Source organism: Triturus cristatus, chromosome 10 (assembly GCF_964204655.1).
Source record: "Triturus cristatus chromosome 10, aTriCri1.1, whole genome shotgun sequence".
Lineage (NCBI taxonomy): Eukaryota > Metazoa > Chordata > Amphibia > Caudata > Salamandridae > Triturus > Triturus cristatus.
In genome coordinates, this window is record NC_140593.1 from 414,352,013 (window position 1) to 414,375,034 (window position 23,022).

General features: G+C 44.1%; 1 protein-coding gene across 41 annotated transcripts in view; it reads right to left on the minus strand.

The window, feature by feature from the left end:
• Nucleotides 1-23,022, minus strand: part of ABI1 (abl interactor 1) — a 363,080-nt gene that overhangs the window by 209,869 nt on the left and 130,189 nt on the right. For all 41 annotated transcript variants that reach the window (XM_085631728.1, XM_085631730.1, XM_085631720.1 and 38 more), the window contains exon 2: nucleotides 9,260-9,427. In XM_085631728.1, coding sequence (XP_085487854.1) covers nucleotides 9,260-9,427 — 168 coding nt within the window. The remainder of the gene's footprint in view (nucleotides 1-9,259; nucleotides 9,428-23,022) is intronic.

The window sequence follows — 23,022 nt, forward strand, 5'->3', positions numbered from 1 at the left end:
GGAGAGACTCCGAAATATACGACTGATCCATGAGGGAGGAGGAGCCAGGGGTGGGACAGGATTTAGGAAACTTTGGCGTATGGTGTTTCACAATGTTTTCTGGCGGCTGTGAAGTTAAGGAGACTCTGCTCCCGTATTTCCACTTTTTTGTGCGGTTAGTTTTGGGGGAGAGCAGCCGGGATCTGAGGGAGTTTCCCTCGTTGTAAGAGGAGACACCGCCCAGACGGTGAATGCATAAACGGGTTTGTGGTGGCTGAGCACCTCTGTTTCAGGGACGCAGCTATCACGCGCACGTGTGTGTGTTGTGGGGCGGGGATATCTATCAGATCAACGGCCCGCCTTAGCAAATAAGCTGCCTGCATGTGAATGGTTAATGGATGCAACTCGCATCCCCTACTGCTCAGGGAGCGGCCATGGTACAATGGAGCGAGGGAGAGGCGTCTGCGGGGGAAACACCCCCCGCCCTTTCTGTGGGGGGGGGGGGGCGGGCGCATGTGCGTGTCCGTATACCAGCTTTCAGTTTTGTCCCCAAGACACGCCGAAGTACTGGCCCCACAACATACACATATGTGCAAACAGGCCTCGCCGGCTGAAATCGCCCCTGGCAGCTGCCTGTCTGTCTGTCCGGCGATAGCGGCATATTTTGCATAGTTTCATTCCAATTCTCACGCTGTTACACTCTTGTTAAGCACCCATCAGAAACGAGCTCAAGAAAACAAAGACGGTCCAGCAGACAAGTGAAAATGTGTGCGCGGCCTCACAAGGATTCGCGAGTCTGCTGGCGGTAACATTACCAGGGTTGGCTGCGGCACAAGAGCGACATAATCCTATTACAGGGATTCAGAGGAAGCTGCAGGGGTCCGAGCGGTGTATTGGAAGGGTTTCCGGTGGGGGTATTAGTCTGAATTTGAAACTGGAAAGTTCCTTGGGAAAGAGCCGAAAAGTGAGGGTTTGGTAGAGTGAATGGACCTGACAAGCACACCACTGCCTTTCTCCGAGGCGAAGCAGAAATGCCTCGGAGAAACGCAGCCTCGGTTTCGGATTCGGGGGGGGGGTGTTTCTTTTTTCTCTCCTCTTGCCATTGGCTGGAGGAGAGAAAAACACGCCCTGCGAAAAGCAACGAAAAAACACGCCCCCCGATCCGAAAAAGACGGGGCTTCAACGGAGTGACTGGCCTTTTCTCCAGTGGCTGGCCAGCATTCAAGAGGCCAGCCAATGGAGAACAGGGAAGAAGAGGGGCGGGTGCAAGCCCCTCTTCTCAAAGACATTAAATCTCCGGACTTCCGGTCTGCCGACCGGATGGTCCCGAGACCTAAAAAGGCAACCACGTCCCCAACAAGTTTTTTTTTTTTAATGCAAAACAGTTCGGCAAAAAAACAATAATAATATGAGCAAACTAATGATGCGCCATTAAAAACATCTCTATAATAATACACAGCGAGTGAATCTATAACAGGTTCACAGTGCAAAACGTTTCTTTAAAAAAATATATGCATTTCGAGATATGGGGATTCCTCTACCACTAAAAAATGTTTTAGGAAAAAAAAGGGTAAACTGTGCGCTTTATAATCCAATAAATGAGCCTGTAAAATATTGATTTAAAATACACTTGTTACAAATTAAATAAATACACAATCGGGCTGTATTTTATCACCGCTGCCACTACAGCAATTTCAGAGAAACTGTCCGACTTGGACCGTCAAACGATTTACCATCTCCTTTTTCATAAATTCACAAGTGCTGCTCAAGTCTCCAGAAAAACAAGCATTGGCAAATGCAACAGGCATGGTTTTAATGTGTCAATGCATGTAAACAGACTTTCACAAATGCTGTGTACATGCTTTGCAATAAAAATATGTTTGCTTTGAAGGTCACCATGGGGTACAGTTCGGATGGAGGCTGTGCTAGACAATGTGGACTGGAGGGCTCCTTTATCCATATACTGTTGGAATGTACATTTATCCAGAAATATTGGGAGGCGGTGGCGCGCCAGATGGAAGAGGCGTTGGGGCAGCAGATTGACTGCAATATAAAATTGGCTCTCCTGAATGTGTGGGGCCCCACTGAACTGAATTCCAGGGAGTGCATGTGGGTTACCTTGGGACTGATGGTGGTGAAAAGGAACATTGCAAGACTGTGGAGAGCTCGGAGACCACCAAAAATTGTAGACTGGGGCAAGGATAAGGAGTGGTGTATGGCCACAGAAAAGTAGATATATGAAGCAAGGGGGTGCCCGAATAAATGGACGCAAATATGGGGACATTGGAATGTTCACAGGGGTGAGATTTGTGAGCCACCAAGATCGAGAGGGGACATTCTCACAGAGACCTAACTGCATTGAACAGTAAATTTGTCACTGCTATTCTGAACTATGCTTTCATGTCTCACTCGCAGTGTACCAGCTATTGCCAGCTGTTAGACCTGTCAGCCCTTTGGGTGGTCCCTCCTCATCATTATTTATTTTGTCCCACTTTTGCCTCAAACCCTGTTTGAATTTTTCCTTTTTGGGAACTACCAGACTTTTTCGTGTTGCTGCAGATTCAGGGAGCCATTTTACCTACCCCTGAAACTTCTGTCTGAGGGCCTGGAGCACAAAATGGTGGCCACCTGTGACATCACCAGCATCCACTGGAACCTACTAGCACCTTCCAGAACATTCCAGAACCCTGTGACAGTTGAAGGCGGTTTAGAATGTTGGGAAGCTAAGACAGAGAGTTGGCAGTTGGAGCTGGCAGTTGGCACCTGACTGGTGAAGAGAGAGCAGCAGAAACCTGAAGGAGGAAGGAGTGAGGCAGCAGGGGTGGAAACTTGTGCCTGGAGTGGGGTCCATAAACCCACCCGTGATACTAGTCCCTACTGACTGAGCCCGGCCTGGAGCCCTGTGTGGGAAGAAGTAAGAAAAACCATCTTAAGGACCTGGACAGCAGGAACAGGCCTTAGAAGTCAAGAAAGCAAGATCCTGACCTGGATACTTGTTTCCCTGGAGCCGGACGTCGAGTAGCCTGGAGACCTGGAGCCTGAGGTGGAAAAGCGGCGCTGACTGGAGAAGCAGACGTCGTGCCCAGAGCCGCCAGAGATCGTGAGAGGGCGCCGACGGAGGATGTGAGGTGTACCAGAGGTCGAGGAGGAAGTTAACCAAGGTCGAGTGAGCGGTGTAAACGGGGGAGTGAAGTCCGCCCTCCGGAGTCGCCGGAGACCGAGGTGAAGTGTGCCGGAGGTCGGGAGTGGAGATCGCACTCCGGAGTCGCCGGAACCTGAGAGAATCGTGCCGGAGGTCGGGAGTGGAGGTCGCACTCCGGAGTCGCCGGAAACCTGAGGAGAGGAGCACCGGAGGTCGGGAGTGAGGATCGCACTCCGGAGTCGCCGGAAGTCGACATCGAGCCAAGGCCGGCCGACGTCATCGAAGCTGAGGTCGCCATCGGACCGGAGCCGCCCGAAGTCGACATAGAGTCAAGACTGCCCGACGCCATCGAATCGAAGGTCGAGATCGAGCCGAGGCCGCCGACATCGAACCGGAGCCGCCTACCGGCGTCGTCAGGAACTGACATTGTGCCGAGGCCGCCGACGTCGAACCGGATCCGCCTCACGGCGTCGACACGACTCCAGCGGCGTCGGAACTTCAGAAAAAGGGCAGTAAGTGGAGTAGAGGGCGCCAAAGGCCCTGTGGAATCCTAAGAGACTACTCTAGGGGTTAGAGAGGTGCTGGAACCAGCTGGACTGTGCCAGGGGTGAGCTGAGACTAATTTAGAGGGGTTGTGTAGAGTGAGAGAGCCAGGTCTCTGGTATTCCCCCCTTGATCTACCTCAGTTTAGGCCTCAGCCTTGTCCAAGCCAGGGAGTAGACACCCTCAAGCCTTCCACATCCCCACAAGCTGTGCCTGGGCCAAATTAGCCCATAGTAATCTCAAATGTGATCTGATTCTATGAGTGTCACTGTCAGCTTTTAATTATTTATTGGAGGCATTGTATTTATTGTATTTAACCTATTTATTGCTTCACTGTATTTATTGGTCCACAGTATTTATTGATGCACAATATTTATTGGTTTACAGTATTTATTGCCTCAGAATATTTAATTGCCTGTATGAATTGCACTTATATTTATGCCTTTACTATTTAAGATCACCCCTATTTATTGAATCATTAAGCCAGTATTTATTTGACCTGCACTATTTAAAAAGTTTGTATATTGTGATTGTGTTATTATTTATCTAATCAGCAACTAAGAGAAAAAGAAGATAAAGAAAGATACTTTCATAATTTTTACGGTGTAGAGTCGTTTTTGGAACGGATGCACGCATGGTTATTGTATGGGTATGTCGTATGCTTAGCACGGTGCCTGATTCCTGACCACTCGAGCCAAGCTACCACTGTGTGTTCCCGGAATATACTCCGTTACCACCAACCCTTACCGGTGTGGGAGCGGAGTAGATTTCTAACACCAGCCTATATACATCTTGAATGCTCATATGTCATGTCTTGTTTTCAATAAAAAAGTTAATAAAAAAATATATATGTTTGCTTGCCCTATTGACTTTGCTACTGCTGGAGAAAAAGGAGCAAAATGAACACATATTTGACACGGCACCTAAGCTTACTGTGTTTTTATTTACAAAGATCTCTGAAAGCGACATTACACCGGACCAAGAGATGCAACGGATTCTGAATACAACTATATCGAGGTTAAAGACCCTTTGGATTTAGTTGCTTTAAAAAGATCTTATAGTAGTCAGCTGTGTACCCATCTGGTCCTAGGGCCTTATTTTTGTCAGTGCTTTGACTGCCATTTCGATTTTCGCGCAGCTGATTTCCTGACCTAGCCTGTTTGTATCTGCCGTGTTTAGCTTCGGTAGTCCTAACCTGTCAAGGTATTTTGGGCATTCTTCTAGGTTGAGGTTCTGGTCATTCTTATAGAACTCGGAGTAGAACTCTTGGAACACCTTGAGGATATCCTTGTGTCTTGTATGGGTTTTGTTGTTTGAGTCAGTGATGGATAAGACCGCAAACTGGTTGCGTTTGTGTTTTAGGTAGGAGGCAAGGAGCTTCCCTGCTCTGTTGGCTTCGCATAGGTTAAGGGCTTTGATCTTGTTGAACCACAACCCTGCTCTCTCGCTTAGGATTTAGTTATACTCATATTTGTTCTGTGTTAGTCTCGCTACAGCCTTGTCGTCCTTTGTGGTATTTATATGATCTAATTCTAGCTTTTTTATCTCTTGCTCGAGTTGGTTTAGTCTCTGGTTCGTTATCTTGTTGATTTTTGATTTAATGCCAATTATTATACCCCTAACAGTTGCTTTTAGGGCCTCCCATAGTGTGCTAACACTAGTCTCGGGGTGTCATTGTGGCTTAGGTAGTCGATTATGGCGTCCTCTATTTTTGTTTTCTGGGTCTGATCGAATTTCACAGTTAAAACGCCATCTCCTGGGGACAGCTTCATTGTGGCACCCGCTTAGTTGTAGGCTGATGCATGAATGGTCCGAGACTAGTCTTGGCGCTATTTCAGAGTGTTCTATTAGGTGTGTGTGATTCCAAGAGAAGTATGTAGTCTATCCTGGTATAGGAGATGTGTGGACTGGAGTAGAATGTATAGTCCCTAGTATCAGGGTGCTGTAGCCGCCATGCATCTTTGAGGTTGAACTTGGAGCAAATGTTTTGGAGTAAGGCGTGCAATTTGGTGGGCTGGTATTGACAGGAGGATTGCCTGTCTGTCATGTGTTCTAGTCGGATGTTAAAGTCCCCCGCCACTACTATGAGTTCGTTTTGGGGGGGAAGTTATCTAGCATGCTTGACACCTCTGCTCAGAAGGACGGGTTGTCTGTATTGGGGCCGTATAGGTTTGCTACGTGGAACCGCTCCTCCCCCCTCCACAGATGCGTTATTAGAAGTCTACCCTCATTGTCGCGGGAGTGTGATTCTATTGTTATGTTTGATCTTTTGGAAATTAGGGTCAGGACCCCTCGCTTCTTTTTGTCGGCTGGTGAGCACGCCATTTGTGCAATCCAGTTGCCTTTGACTAGTTTCGCATCTTCCATGGATAGTTTGGTTTCTTGTAGGAGTACTATATCGCCTTTGGTCAACCAAAGGGGAAGTGCCTCAATCCATGACAGAGGCTAATATAATAGTCATACCAAAGGAAGGCAAAGACCACCACTTAACAAAACATTACAGACCCATATCCCTCATCAATGTGGACTGTAAAATCTACGCCAAAATCTTGGCAGTCAGACTAAATACGGTCCTTCCCAAACTAATAAGCAACTCCCAGGTCTGTTTCCTATGCAACCGTATGTCTAGCGATAACACCCGCCTCCTCTGCCATATACTAGAACAAGTGTCCGTCAAACCGGAGCCGGCGGTAGCAAAAGCTCTGGATGGCAAAAAGGCCTTCGATAAGGTCTCCTGGGCTTTCCTAGAGCGCTGTATGCGGGCTTTCAACCTGGGGGATAAATATATACGGATGGCTATGGCCCTATACCAGGCCCCGTCAGCACTTATCACAGTAAATGGCACACTCTCAGACCCATTCACACTGCAACAAGGAACCAGACATGGATGCCCACTATCACCGGTGCTTTTCTTGCTGGCCCTTGAACCCCTCCTCCAGGACATAAAACTAAACACCGGCATAAAAGGGATCGATATCAAGGGAGTCTAGGTAATACTAGCAGCCTACGCAGACGACATCCTGATCGTAACAGAACAACCGAAGTCCTCAATAAGGGCTCTGATGGCCACAATAGCAGAATACTCAAGACTCTCAGGATATAAACTAAACAAGGATAAATCTGAATGTAAACCGCTAAACATTCACTGCACAAGAGACATTCTAGGGGACTCTGGTTTGACCTGGCAAAAGGGACACATCAAATACCTAGGAATATATTTTGATGGCGACCTAATTAACACTCTACGCTACAATGAGAAGACGCTACTTGAAAAAATTAAGAAACTCCTGGTCCCCAAAATTCATAACTTGCTTGGGAAGAATAGAAACCATCAAAATGATGATCCCCCCAATGATTAACTACCCGATAAGCATGCTTCCACTTCTACTCACAGACTATTTCCACCGGAGAATCGATATCATTCTCACCAAATTCCTCTGGCGCGGGAAGAAGGCAAGGATTAGCATCAGGAAACTGAAACTAGAATAAAACCTAGAAGGGGTAAACCAAGCAGACTTTAGGGTGTTCCAACAAGCCTTTCTAGGAAAGCAAGGATTTTACTGTGTCTCTCCAGCGGCGACTATATACCAGTATGGCTGCAGGTGGAGAACGCCATTCTGAACAACCTGAGCCCTCTGGCCCTACTGACGGCCAACTCATATCCCCACTCATCCAAACCTATCTTTAAAAAACACAAAAATCGCACTCCTAAAAGTAGACAAGAAAATGGAGACTAGCATCAAAGGGTCTAAAACGGAATCACTGTGGGCGAACAGCAATATTAAGTACAAAGGGAAAAAAGCCTTACCTTCGATACATGGATAGAGAAAGGTATATGTTACCCACACCAACTCGAGAAGGGGGAATACCCCATCACCTTCTCTGACCTCAAAGACACCACCTAAAAGACATCGATCTCTTTAGGTTCCTGAAAATAAGAGCTGCCTTTTAAAAGAGGGGACTAGATAGCGCCCAACCCTCAATCTTCCAATATGTATCAAACATTAACAAAAAAGGACACCAAGTATCACACCTCTACAAGCTACTACGCCACAAATCCAGCAAACTTAATGAAAAAACAATAGCCTACTGGGATAAACAATCCAACACCCCACTCAATGAACAGGAATGGGCAACTCTGTGGGCCTCGTCCTCACGCAATAAGGTCACCCCAGCTCTAGCAGAGACTACATTTTGGCTGCTTCACAAAGCATTTTGGACCCCTGCCCAACTACACAAGCTAGGCCCTCAGGGAGGGCTCACTCTATTGGAACTGTAACAAAGAAAATGGAGACTTAGCACACCTAGTCTTCCAATGCCCAACACTCAAGGTATTCTGGGGGAAAGTCTTTGATTTCATCAATAATGTGCTACAGTACTCACCCTGGAAAGCGTCAACGAGGTGGATGTGGGAAACCCTGAACACCTACCTTGACTCTTACGAATCTCCATACACACTTCGCCTGGGCATGCAATGCCACGACCTGTGACCCAAAAGGATGGAGCCCTAACATAGCAAGCGTGAGATTTCAGTGGAATCGAACACCCGATTTGTCTGTCAAATGTAACACAGCATGAATAGCTACTGCTAATGTAATGCCAAGCGACTAACTCTCTACAGACCTTTCCTATTCCTCTTTTGTTTCAACATTAAACTTTGCCCTTTCCTCCTTTCTTCTCTTTCGCTCTTAAATATACCAACAGTAGGGGCCAGCTACTTATGTATCATTGTACGAACAACCAGGGCCAACCTGGGCTTACCCTACAACAGCAATTGTGATTGTATCCGATTATAATTTTTAATAAAAATGTTATATAATAAAAAAAAACTATACCGAGGGCTATGTAACTTAAAGGATGTATGGGGATAACTCATTTAAGCAAGGCATAAGTAAGCATGGAGCTCTGGTGTAAATTAATAGTGAAGGTTTGTGTGGAGAGGATATATCTGACCAGAAAAGGACAGAAAGTAAATCAAATTAACTAAAAATCAGAAAGGTGAACAGAGAAAATGTAGGCACCATATTTCACACCTAAAAGATGCATGGGACCCACTGACTACTCTCTCTCATTTTACTGTAGATAATACAAAATTTAAAGCAATGAGCGATCGAGGTAAGAGCTGGGAAGATGTTAAGAATTTTTAAAGTCATGTTCGGACTCTTGCGACTTTAAATCAAAATTTAAAAAAACATTTATTTTAAGAAAAGTAGAGGACAGCAATAGGCTTTGATGTTTTTACTTGTACAACTCATCATAATGAACAAAAACTCCTACCTGCATCGCACTTTTCTGAAACTAAAGTCTACCACCAAATTAGAAATGTAATGCACTCAATGCTGTAAGGACATTTGTATAAAACTTTAAAAATCACTACTCTGCCAAATGTAGATATATACAATATACCGGATAAGGAACCAATGGCTCATGGTTAGCTAAAATCACCCATTTGTCTTTTTTCTACAAGATCTAAGGACTCTATACTGGACAAGATAAAACCAGTGGGAATTAGTATAATGTTTACTCCATTATACCCACAACCAGTACACAACAGAGGTAATGCGTTCACGGAAAAGATGAAAGTGTAACCATTACCTGTGAAATGTGGTTGATGGAAGACTCCATTCTTCGCAGCTGGGACGCCTGGATATCAAGCAGTTGAAGTACATTGTTAGCCAAGGCATTGATCTGATAAGCAACACTTGCAAGAGACTGGGTTGTGTATGCTTTCGTCTCTTCAAGTGCTTTTCTCTTGTCTGGAGCCTACAAAACAAATTTCAAAAATTCAGTTAAAATAAAATTCACTGACCACCGTGGAAAAATAACTTTAGAATTGGTGTGAAAGTAGTGTAATCCTCAATTTTTTTAGGCTCCTATGAATGGTTTTACTGCAACTTCAAGACATTTTACAGACTACTCTCCAACAAAGCATGTTTAATAAACGTGTGTCAGACAGCTAAAATTCAAATGTTGTGTGTAAGGCTTATGAGTTTGACATTTTAACTTATTATTAGCCTATGAAAGTGCTTTTAAAACAAATTACACATGGAAATTTCGCGACGCCCACCTGCTTCAAATATTGAGTTTTCTTATCTCATACCAAGTGACTTACGGACCTGGGCAAGGAATCATTACTAAGGCCAAAATAGGAATCTAGAGGTCACAAGTAGCATCTAAACAGCAGACGGGATCATGAGTTTGTAGTATTTTACTGTGACGATTCAGCACCTTGAACGGATCAGCGATGTCACGAAGAACAGCAGCACATCAAAAGCATCCTTCATTGTTCATAAAGCTGTCCACTCATGGTACCGAAGCTTACAGTAGGGGTGTTTTTTGTACTGCACCGCGTATAACACCAATGAAGCATGCAAGGATTTGCATACCTATGTGTGAATTTATCGGTTAATAGTTATAGTTGACAAATGAAAGGCTCGAGAGAAGAGCCACTGAACACAACTGGAAACAATTATGAGCGCTGAGGGCACTACACATATTCACTGTAAGTACATGATTAATTATTAAAAGCTAGTCTTGGAAGCAATCTGAAGAGTGCATTGGCTACTGCCTTCAAAACGGTCATATCTTCATTTAGGGTTTACAATACATAGCTTCAAACCTCTTTTAAATTGATTTAAAAGACATTACATAAATATATTAAGGCACAGGCATTAAGGCAATGTTACATTCAAACATTGTTCCAAGAAAATTCCCCAACATTTGTGATCGTGAGCTCCAACCCACATTTACCCAACAAGTACACCAATTCTGCAAGGAATCGCCATTAAATTCAGACAACTACAACACTGTGGAAACATTGCGGATTTATATCGTACACAAGTACCATTTCCGTGGCTTATCTACAATTTTGTTTTTATTTTTCAAGGCCCTTCCATTATGGAAGACCATCGAATTTGCAGTCAGCGAATTTGCATTTACTTGATGCCAAGTACGATTAATAGCATGCGATTTAGCTCTTCTAATGAAAAGCTTTGATGTTAGGTGTTGCATTCAATCTGACGTTTCATTTTCAATTCTACTGTCATCTATTTTCAATACATAAAAATAAATAAATAAATGCGAATAAAAGAATTATAAAATTACCAAGCACTGGCAAGGCTAATAGAGCGTGCATAATCAAAACCTAATGGCTTTGTTAATTTCTTTTTAGGCAGGTTGTACAGCAGCCCAGCTAGTAAAAGTAAAAACTAAAAGCGCTATGAAGCAGTCAATGCTTGCAACATCATAGCGCTTTTATTCTTTACTTACTTGCTGCACAGCAGCTCAGCTATTGCGCAACATCCCTAAAAAATTGAAGTAAAAATAGCTATCGCGAACGCAAAAAGTATTTGGCTTTGTTAATGGTTTTATTTGTGTCATGACGGAAGGGGAGGGGCAAGCAACCTGGGGTATGGTACAAGAGGGCAAGCAACAGCGCAGCAGGGGACTGCAGCTTAACAAACAAAAATTCTAATAGAGTTAGAAAAAAGTGCTATGACGCAGTCAGCACTGGCCACATCATCATAACGCGTTAAAAAAAAAATAATTCAGGCGTGCTGCTGTGCAACATGGCTAAAAACATTAATAAAGTTGATAGATCGCACAGGCCTATTGGCTTTGTCAATGCTCAGATTTCTTACAGATTAATTTGGACGCCAGTAGCAGTTGCTATGGGAATAAAGAGCAAGACCCGACAATAAACTCACTAATCCGCTGCTAGAGGATTGCTTCATCTCCTGCTCAATCTCCTGCTCCAAGCACCCATCCCAATGAAGCATTCACTGTGGCACAAAGACGTACTTAGTATGCGAAGGGCTCTCAGCTTCGGAGCATTTATTTCCGTACTGTAAAAACATTTGTACTGCAAAACGAGAATCGACAACATGGCCATGTCATCACATAGACCTTCACATTGTAAATCTTTATAGTCAACAGCACTTGGCAGGTTATGACTTGAAGAATCACACTAGCAGTTGAACGGCAAAACTACAAGTCCCAGCATGCAAAGAGACGTTGGCTAAACACTCAGGAACTGGAAAAGAGGCGTGCCTTCTGATAACGGAGAAGATGGCTCTGCAAACTCTCTCAAATAGCCACAGCACACTCCGGAACAAGCATTTGCAATGCAATAGGTCTCGCATTTATGCGAGTTTAAGCTATTGGCACTGCAAATTACAATGCCTTTTATTTAGCTTTTTAAAACGAAAACAAAAATAAAAAGGTATTGGTATTTGCAATGTCAATAGCTGAAAATCCCGTAAATGCGAGACCTATTGCATTGCAAATGCTTGTTGTTACTGGGGGCCGGTCTAGCAGCAGCTACAAAATCGGCCCCCTGTAACAAAAGCACAGCAACAGTGTTTCAAACTTCCTGATTGGACTTCTTCGGAGAATTTCATAGAAGCATGTTTGAACCGAATTAGGCCAAACTTAAATCACCCACATTTTGTGGTGATTTACATTTTGTCAAACTTTCAAATGTTTTTGTGCCTAGGGTTTTTTATTTGAGCCGGACGTTCTTAGACTGGTTGCAACACAACGCATGCATCTTATTACATGGACTGATGGAATGGAATGGAATACAATGCAATCTATTTTGCAAAACATAACTATATATTAAAACCGAAATTGGTTCGACCTATAACGGACTAGATTTGACTGAATCTTTCAAATCTCAAGAGATTCAATATTTCATGCAAATAGATGGCAAATTCATTCACCATAGAAAAAATACTGAGAAAGTGATTTGTTGGGCACGTCTAAGGGCACGGTTAATAGACAGCCGGTAATTCTGTTTTCAGGTGGTAAAGGGTTCCAATTGTCCTGGTATTTTGGGATACACAGCCAGTTGCAAAAGGCAGGGAAATGGTGTGGAAATTACATTTGCCACTTTTGATTCACCATTCCAGCAGCGAAAACTGAATTTCCTGTTAAATACATGGTAATACCATTAGATATCAGTAAGAATGTGTAAGGCATTACCATGCATTATGTTTGCAATCAGGTCCTAAGACCAACATGATTGAGGCACAACTTTCTTCACACTCCTTGAGTCAAGGCTCATGAAAGACTAGCCAGGTCTTATGTTTATCAGGCTGCAAGTGGCCAGGAAGTGCTTGAGAGACGTATTCACTGCCATCAAGTGCGGTGTCCAATTAAAAGCCGACTTTTCACATGTTATTACAGCCCCCGGTCAAACACCTGAATATGTTGGTACATAGAATGGATGAGCATGGAACACAGTACCAGTCTCACAGGGTTTATGCTGTTGGACTGGAAGAGCACCTTTTTAAATGAACAGGTTCACATTGCATCCAGCTCAGATAAGGGGGGACCAGAGAAGGCAGGGTTAAGGAATGCAAGAATCTGGAGGCGCAGCTGCTTAAAACAATACCTTTCCTGCCTTGCACTGGCATCTGGTTCGTGCTTCGTGTATGTTCCAAACTTACTAGGTATTAAAGTACACATACGGGCCCTTGTTTGTGATTTGAGCATTGAGGCTACTGAGCGGCCTTTAATTAAGGCACTAATGTCTCCATCATGGCTTATCACACTACTGGCCACGTGAGTGTCCCAAAATGCGGTGTCGTTCAGCTGCTCGTCTGCGCTCACTGCGAGCACTTTGTTTCCATTCTCTGATGTAGGAGCAGTATGAAGCCAACAGGAAAGAGACGTTGTTTAGGTCTCGCTGAGTCAGCGCGCATGCGCTGCTCGGAGAGACTTTAGTAGGTGAGTTTTCAAAGTGCTGCTGAAGGCTGGCAGTTCACGCGTGCACGCTCGCAGGAACGCAAGCTTGTCGCCAGCCAGCAGCACTTTGAAAACTCACCAACTAAAGTCTCTCCAAGCAGCCCATGTGCGCTGACTCAGCGAGAACTAAAAAGGAATCAAATCAGTTACAAATGTTGGGTTACACCTTATGGATAAAATATTTCCCATTATAATGTACATGAATGCCTTTCAGCAAGAAATTTTACAGCCACAATGTAGGCTTGATAGTAAGATGTTAATAGGATGGATATGAAAAATAGGCGTTTTAGCTTTACTGATTCTGTAACATCTGAAGTAGTTGTTCTATAACCGATTCTTGCCCGTAATATATAGCCATTAACATTTAACTGTCTGAGAAAGCAGTTTTGCAAGATCACATCACCACTATACATTAGTGATTTACTGCCCACAAACGTAGCATGAAGACATATGCCACAAATGCAGAACCATGCAGTTGACTAAACGGAAGCATTCTCTATTGCAACACAGGTCTAAACTTGCAACCAAAGAGTGTGAGGCTTTGGTCACTAACAGGCTTTTACACAGCCTGTGTGTTAAGGAGTGTGATACTTGAAGAGCAGAGCTGAATTCGCAATGGCAGAGTTCCCTTTAAAATAGTTTGTGCAACACTGTTGGCCTACAACTTGTAACAGACTGGGCAGGATGCTGCCCACTGAGTAGAAAGGACAACAGAGGAAGCAAAAACAATTGCCATATTCACAGCGCAATCAGCCAAAGGACAGCAATATAAATTAATTAGTACTTGGTCCATGTTCCATCGAAAGGACAAACAAAGTGAAAGTGAAACCTGCATGCAATGGACAATGAAAGCAAGGAAACGAGAGATGATAAAGCCAAATAATGGTAAGTAACGTGCGGCCTTTAAGTGAAAAGATCTCTCAAGTGACAGCAAATGTCTCAGGTGAAATCTATAAAGGAACATTTGTATCAATATCAATAGGGTTGTGTTAAACTTGTTATGTGGCACTTGTCTCATTGGTGAACATGGAGGGGAGTGGCAGGCGACGCCCACTTGGGTATGGTACTTACCGAGATGCCTGCATCCGATACCTCGGATCTCCGAGATCGTTAAACTTCCGCCACGTTCATCTTTGCATCCGCCTATTGTAGTGGAGCAAGTTCCCCTTTTAAAGCATGAACATTACAACACTTGTTGAAGGGCATCTGAAGAAAGTAGTTATGCTGAAACGCGTCATGCCTGTGGAATGAATATGCTACTTACCAGTATGCATCTGTTCTTGGCATGTAGGGCTACTGACATTCATATCTGTGCATAGATCGCCGCCTAGTGTTGGGTCCGGATGTTTGCACGTTGTTGTCCTGGAAGAGTCTTCGAAGTATCCTGGGATAGGTGACTCCTCCCCTGGACTACAGTGCGCATGGGCATCCTCTCCATCCTCAGATTGTTTTTCGCCATTGTGGCAGTGATGGAGTAGATACAGAAAGTGATGACCATGCTTACAGTAATTCTGAGAGCTGCAGATGCTACAGGCGCCGGGGAGGAGGGAGGGCGATATGAATGTCAGCAGCCCTACATGCCAAGAACAGATGCATACTGGTAAGTAGCATATTCAGTTCGAGGCATGTGGGCTGCTGAATTCATATCTGTGCATAGAATACATAGCAGTACCTCCTATTAGCGGCGGCTACCAGTGCCAGCTGCAGCGGTCTGAAAAGAGTTTTGAGAACAGCCTTTCCAACAGCTGCCTGCTGTTTTGATTGCACATCTACACAATAGTGTTTGGTAAATGTGTGTGTAGTGGACCAGGTGGCTGCTCTACATATATCATGCAAAGGGATGTTTCCCAGGAAAGCCATGGAGGCCCCTAACTTACGTGTTGAGTGGGCTCGTGGGGGAATCGTTAATGTGCGTTTAGCCTTTTGATAGCAAATTTGAATACATTTAACGATCCATCTGGCTATACCTGCTTTGGAGATGGCGTTACCTTTGTGGTGTGGGGCAAAGGCAACGAAAAGTTGTTTAGTCTTCCTAAAGATTTTAGTCCTGTCGATATAGTACATGAGGGCTCTCTTCACATCTAGTGTATGGAGTGCTCTTTCTGCGACAGTTTGTGGGTTTTGAAAGAAAACAGGCAGTTCAATAGTTTGATTCATGTGGAACTGCGATATCACCTTGGGCATGAATTTGGGGTTGGTACGTAGTACGACCCTGTTGGCGTGAACCTGTATGAATGGCTCTTGAACGGTTAGTGCCTGGAGTTCACTAACTCTTCTTAAAGAAGTGATCGCTACTAGGAAAGCTACTTTCCAGGTAAGGAATTGAATCTCGCATGAGTGTAGAGGTTCAAAGGGTGGACCCATCAGGCGTGTGAGGACCAAGTTGAGGTTCCACATCGGAGCCGGTGGGTGGCTTGGAGGAATTACTCGTTTGAGTCCTTCCAGGAATGCTTTGATGGCAGGCACTCTGAATAAAGAGAGGAGCTGCCTGTTCTGGAGATAGGCTGATATTGCGGTCAAATGGACACGTATAGAGGTGTACGCCAGATTGCATCGGTATAGGTGTAAGAGGTAACAAATTATGTTTTGGATGGATGCGTCTAGCGGGTTAATGTCATTATTATTGCAATAAATGACGAACCTTTTCCATTTGGCTGCATAGCAAGCTCTGGTAGTGGGTCTTCTAGCTTCCTTAATGATGTCCATACAGTCAGGTGGCAGGTTTAGGTAGCCAAACTCTAGGACTTCAGGAGCCAGATTGCCAGGTTCAGCTGTTGCGGAACTGGGTGCTGAATCTCTCCATGGTTCTGCGTCAAATGCGCGGGTTTTATCCGCAGCCTTTGATGCGGCACCACGGAAAGTTCGAGAAAAGTGGTGTACCATGGCTGGCGTGCCCACGTTGGAGCAACCAGGACGAGTGTCAGTGAGTGTTGTCTGAGTTTGCGAGCCACCAGCGGTATCAACGGTGCTGGGGGAAAAGCGTACGCAAATCTGCCGGACCAGTTCATCCATATCGCATTGCCCTGCGACTGTGGATGTGGGAACCTGGCGGCAAAGCTTTGGCATTTTGCGTTTTCGCTTGTGGCGAATAGGTCTATCTCTGGATGACCCCATTGCTGGAAGTACGGTTGGAGTACTGATGGGTGCAACTCCCACTCGTGCATCTGGTGGCCGTGTCTGCTGAGCAGATCCGCCATCTGGTTGTCCTTGCCGGGGAGGTGTTCCGCCATGAGGAACATGTTCCTCTGAATGGCCCACTTCCACATGCTCTGAGCCAGATGAGACAACTGTGGAGAGTGTGTTCCTCCCTGTTTCTGTATGTAGTACATGGCAGTCATGTTGTCCGTCCGGATCAACACGACTTTGTTGCACAAGTGTACTTTGAATGCTTTCATTGCCAGGAAGATTGCAATCAGTTCTAGAAGGTAGATGTGCATCTTCTTTTGTTGTATTGTCCATAGTCCCTGCACTGTGTAGTTGAGTACATGAGCTCCCCATCCCTGGAGAGACGCGTCCGCTGTCAGTATTATCTGTGGAACAGGCTCTTGGAACGGTCGGCCCTTGCAAAGGTTTTGTGGATTCCACCAATGCAGAGAGTTGTATGCCCGACCGCTCACCAACACTAGGTCTTTTAGTTGTCCGTGAGCCTGATTCCATTGACGTGCTAAGCACTCCTGAAGCGGGCGCATATGTAGTCTTGCGTGTGGGACTATGAAAATGCAGGAGGCCATCATGCCTATCAACTGCATGAACACTCGCGCAGGAAGGGAGTGTTGTGGTTTAAACTTGGAAATCAGCATTTGCATGCTGTTGATTCTCACTAAATTTGGCTGAGCTGTGGCCGCCAGAGTGTCTATGGTCGCACCTAGGTACTGTTGTACTTATGGGGGTTGGAGATGTGATTTTGGGTAATTTAGTGAGAACCCCAGACTGTGAAGGAGGTGAATGGTGCGGGACATGTGGCTGGCACATTGCTGGGCTGACTTTGCTTGAACAAGCCAGTCGTCCAGGTAAGGGTAGACGTGTATGTGCTGCCTCCGTAGATGTGCAGCCACAGTAGCTAGGCACTTAGTGAAAACTCTGGGTGCTGTTGTCACGCCGAAGGGAAGGACTTTGAACTGGTAGTGCTGCCCTTGAACAGTGAACCGGAGGTATTTTCTGTGTGAGGGGTGAATGGGTATGTGGAAATACGCATCTTTGAGGTCCAGTGTGGCCAGGAAGTCTCCCTGCTTGAGCAGCGGGAGGACTTGCTGTAGGGTGAGCATGTGGAAATGCTCGGAGAGAATGTAGCGGTTGAGGGGTCTCAGGTCTAGTATAGGTCTGAGTGACCCGTCCTTTTTCGGTATTAAAAAGTACAGGGAGTACACCCCCGTACCTTGCTCGTGGACGGGTATGACCTCTATTGCGCCTTTTAGTAGCATACTTAGCACTTCCTGCTGTAAGAGCGTTAAGTGCTCTGAGGACATAGGACGGTGCTTTGGAGGTATTGTGGGTGGAGTTGAGGTTAATTCTAGGCAGTAACCGTGTTTGACAATATCTTTGACCCACCTGTCCGTGGTGATGGAGTCCCACGTGGACAGGAACCTTTGTAGCCTTCCCCCGACAGGTGTTATGTGGTCGGGAGGAAGGGAGAGGGCGTCACTGTTTGTTCTTGGGGGAGGACCTGGTGTTGCCGTATCTGCGTCCTCTGCCCTTTGTGCTTGAGCCACGATATCCACCCCGGGTGTTTTTATCGTAGGAACTTTGTGTGTTTCCCTTGTTGTAGGTTTGCTGTGACCCCTGTCCTCTACCTGCTCCTCTATTTCCGGGGCGACGAAAGGAGCCGCTCCGAAAGGACTGCGTTTGGAGAGCCCCCATGGACTTTGCAGTGTCTGTGTCCTTTTTTATTTTCTCTAGGGTGGTGTCAACCTCTGGCCCGAATAAGTAGTCGGGGTTGACAGGTTGGTTGAGGATGTTATTTTGTACCTCAGGTTTGAATCCGGAGATTCGTAACCAGGCGTGTCGTCGCAACAGGACGCTAGTGTTTATGGCTCTGGCAGCTGTATCTGCGGCATCCAGTGCACACTTAATGGATGCGTTTGTGAGGAGTTGTCCCTCCCTGATGAGGATCTCTGCTCCCTCTTTGAATTGGTCAGGGAGATGTTGGAGTAATGTTTCTAATGTGTCGTAGTGTGCTCGATCGTAGCGAGCGAGGAGCGCCTGAGTATTGGCAATACGCCATATGTTAGCTGCTTGGGCCGCAACCCGTTTGCCGGAGGTCTCTAGCACCTTGGACTCTTTGTCCGGGGGAGGAGCATCCCCTGTCGTTTGCGAGTGTGCCCGTTTGCGAGCATTCGCAACTACTATGGAATCCAGAGGTAACTGGCCTCTAATGTAGGTAGGGTCCCCAGGCGCCGACCTGTATTTCTTGTCGATCCTGGGGTTTATTACTCTTGCCCTGGTGGGTTCTTTGAAGATGTCCTTTGCTGGTTTGAGGACACCTTTCAACATGGGTAGAGTTTTTATGTTCCTTTCTGAGGATGCGAAAGTATCCATGAGAAAGTCGTCCTCGATGGTGTCAGAGTGGAGTTTCACTATTGTGGGAAAAAAAGGTTAACACCGGGCTCAGTGTTGGATAGACACTACTTGCAATTTGACTCCCAATAAACATGCATATCACTCATTCTATCAACAATCTACTAGTAATGTGCAACAAATACAACTTGTGAAATAGATAAACATACAGGCTAATGGATATGTGATATATCTTTTTTATTTTTACAAAATATAAATATTTATTTTTTGCATTTTCTGTTTTTCAATTTCTTTTTTTCACGATATATTCTTTTTTTAACAACAATACATATGGACAATAATATATTTACAAGTGATCCTCTGTACAAAATAATTCTTATTTATACAGTACAAACTTTTGATAGTTTTATAATTAATTGATCATAGGGATTGTCCTTAGCCTGCTAGTATTGATCATATTGATAGTTCATTTATACTACTATGATTGTTTTTCCTCACACACACTATATACAAGACTAAAATAAAAAAAAAACAGTGAAAAACTTTTTGTTTGTCTCTGCTATATACTCAATTGTGAAACAATGGGCACATAGGCGGTCGATTGACACAACGCGTTTCGGCTAGGCCTTCGTCAGGAATCCGCTCTGAGTTTAACACTATATGTAAAAAAATAATAACAAAAAGGAAAAAACATGTATATCAATTAAAACCCATTTTGAGAATTGTTTACGGGAGTCAAAATAGCAATGATAATTCATTAACATAAAAAGTGATGAGCTAATTCATTTGAACTATGCAATCCTCTCCCAAACTTCTCTGAGCCGCGCACTGATCTCAACAGACTTGAGATAGGAATTCAGTTCCTCTAATTCTTAATAGTACAATAATAGGGAGAAACGGTACCATATGACTGTAGCTATACTAAGCAAAAACCTTTCTGATAGGGACCATAGGGAGTATTGGAATAGGGTGCTGACATCTATTCTTGTTGGTTGCACAGGGCGAGTGTCTCTCCTTATATAGAGAGCGGGGCGAGCCAATGACAGTTTAAGAGAGTTATATCTACCCCGATTAATCTGATGGATAACTGGGCCAAACTGGAGTAGGATACTATCAAGTGTTCTATTGTGAACGAGTTTCTCTACTTTTACAAAGGATGTTGACAGACGATGTTATTTTTATGTATAAGCCAATTGAATTGAAGATAAGAATACTAGTTGTAAGATCTAAATTATATATAATTATGAGACATAAGAGAACCATACTGACCCTTGTTATTCCAATTCGTGTAAAGCTCGAAGTAATCTGTTGAACCCAGTTTATATCCTTATTTAGGGGGACGAATAGTATACAATGATTCTAAAGAAAGACAGAGATGTGTCACTTAGACTGAGAGATGGGCGATAACTGTTTATACTTTATTTATAACAATATGTTAGTCTAATATGTGGCTCGCTTAGCTCAAGTACTTACTTGCATAAAATGTATTGCGCCGATTATGCAACTGATTTCTTGCCAAACATGGATATCAATAGGGCGCACCTGTATGTTTCTGTCTTCGCAGAATAGGGTAGACCTAAGGTAGTGGAAATATAAGTGAGTGTACTATGACTGCTCGTTTTAATCTGCTGTTATTAGCGTAAACGAAAAAGAATCTGATACCATAACTAATTTGTATTGTCCGTGATCAGGTCTATTATTTTCCCATTAATTATCTGACTAAGTACTATGACTGCTCGTTTTAATCTGTTGTTATTAGCGTTAACGAAAAAGAATCTGATACCATAACTAATTTATATTATCCTTGATCAGGTCTATTATTTTCCCATTAATTATCTGTCTTAGTAACCCAATATCTGCATAGCTAGCATAGTAATTGTTTAATGTGTATATGATACACATACCTCGTTTTTGTTGTTCTGTTCTCTATGCTGTAGGCGTATGTCTTTGTCAAGTCTTTTATTTCCCCTTCATGTCGGGCTCTCTTGAATCGTCCTGTTGAGTGGCATAAATGGTTGTCTATAAGTTTTGAGGCAATTTCACCAAAGAACGTGATAACTCTCCTTAGCTAAACACTCTATAGTGGGGAAATCTGCACCTCAAACTGGTAAATTACCCTATCTGTGATCGATATTCATCTGCCAGAGAGCATTTCACAAATAAGTTTAAGTAACGCTAGTTTGATATAATCTCTAACGTTAGTGTCAGCAAGTGCACAGACCGTATGCCTGTTGGTTATAGTCTAACTCAAATCTACTATTAGCACTTCGTGTGATGGTTCCTTACCCGGTCGGATCTCGAATAAGTGGAAGTCTCGTCTCTATTTGGCTCAGCGTCCTCTCCTGGTTCCTCCGTGGTCACAATTGCCGCCCTAATGGGTCTATTTATATACGCTCGATTTACGTACGTAGTGCGGGCGTCCTCGGTCATGCGTATAGAAATAGGACTAGCGGTTTTGGTCGAAATAACTACCAGCGCCATGTTAGAATGGTGATTTTGTAACTTTATTGTTCCTGACTGGTTAATAGAAATAAGTCTCGCTATCTCCGTGATTGATTCAATTTAATTGATTATAAAAGTTACCCCGATCTTTTGTTTATTTTGGCCACTTATATATACATTATGTTTTGTATATATCTCCTTTAGTTTTGGGAAATATATGTTGCAGATAATGGTAGAGTTTGTATTTTGGATTGAGACTTGTAACGTAAGAAAGAGCAACCATTCTTTCCATAGTATTAAGATGTCATTGCCTAGATCTCTAAGGTTAGAATGGTTACACATTTCTAAACAACAATCCTATATGCAATGACTTTGTTATTCTGCTTATGAACTACTCTACATTAGATAAGTGTAGCCAATGTTAGTTCTTTAGCTTTTATGTTTCTTAACCAAGGCCAGAAGGATAGTATAAACATGACTATCTGGACTGTCCTCATATGTCTCATTTATCCATTATTTTTTATTGCTTGATCCCAAGGTATTTCTTGGTTCAAACCTGATGTAGCTGTATTTAGAATATACATCCAATAAACCTCTCTCATTTTTCTGATCTTATCCATCTGTACTCCTGCGCGGGGCCAAATCTTTTCTAATATATACCACTTGATGTCTTCTGGTGTATGTCCCAGATCTAGGAAATGTTGCACCATAGGTGCCGATGTTTTCTGTGTTCTGATTGCAGATTTGTGCTCAGTAAGTCTGACATTGAACGCTCTCCCTGTTTCTCCCACATAACCTTTTTGGCACGGACAAATGATTAGATAGATAACATTTGTTGATTTACAGTTGTTTAATGTTTTGGGTGTAATATTTACACCATTATAAGTAAATGTCGTTGCTTCGATGGCCATGGGGCAAGATTTGCACATAGTGCATTTGAAATTCCCTACCACTTTTTTAGTGCCTTCTAGATCAATTTGATGAAAGTTTGTCTCATTTTTCATTCTAGAGTGTACTATGTGGTCTCTCAGGCTTTTGTTACGCTTGTCTGTGTCCTTTTTTATTTTCTCTAGGGTGGTGTCAACCTCTGGCCCGAATAAGTAGTCGGGGTTGACAGGTTGGTTGAGGATGTTATTTTGTACCTCAGGTTTGAATCCGGAGATTCGTAACCAGGCGTGTCGTCGCAACAGGACGCTAGTGTTTATGGCTCTGGCAGCTGTATCTGCGGCATCCAGTGCACACTTAATGGATGCGTTTGTGAGGAGTTGTCCCTCCCTGATGAGGATCTCTGCTCCCTCTTTGAATTGGTCAGGGAGATGTTGGAGTAATGTTTCTAATGTGTCGTAGTGTGCTCGATCGTAGCGAGCGAGGAGCGCCTGAGTATTGGCAATACGCCATATGTTAGCTGCTTGGGCCGCAACCCGTTTGCCGGAGGTCTCTAGCACCTTGGACTCTTTGTCCGGGGGAGGAGCATCCCCTGTCGTTTGCGAGTGTGCCCGTTTGCGAGCATTCGCAACTACTATGGAATCCAGAGGTAACTGGCCTCTAATGTAGGTAGGGTCCCCAGGCGCCGACCTGTATTTCTTGTCGATCCTGGGGTTTATTACTCTTGCCCTGGTGGGTTCTTTGAAGATGTCCTTTGCTGGTTTGAGGAC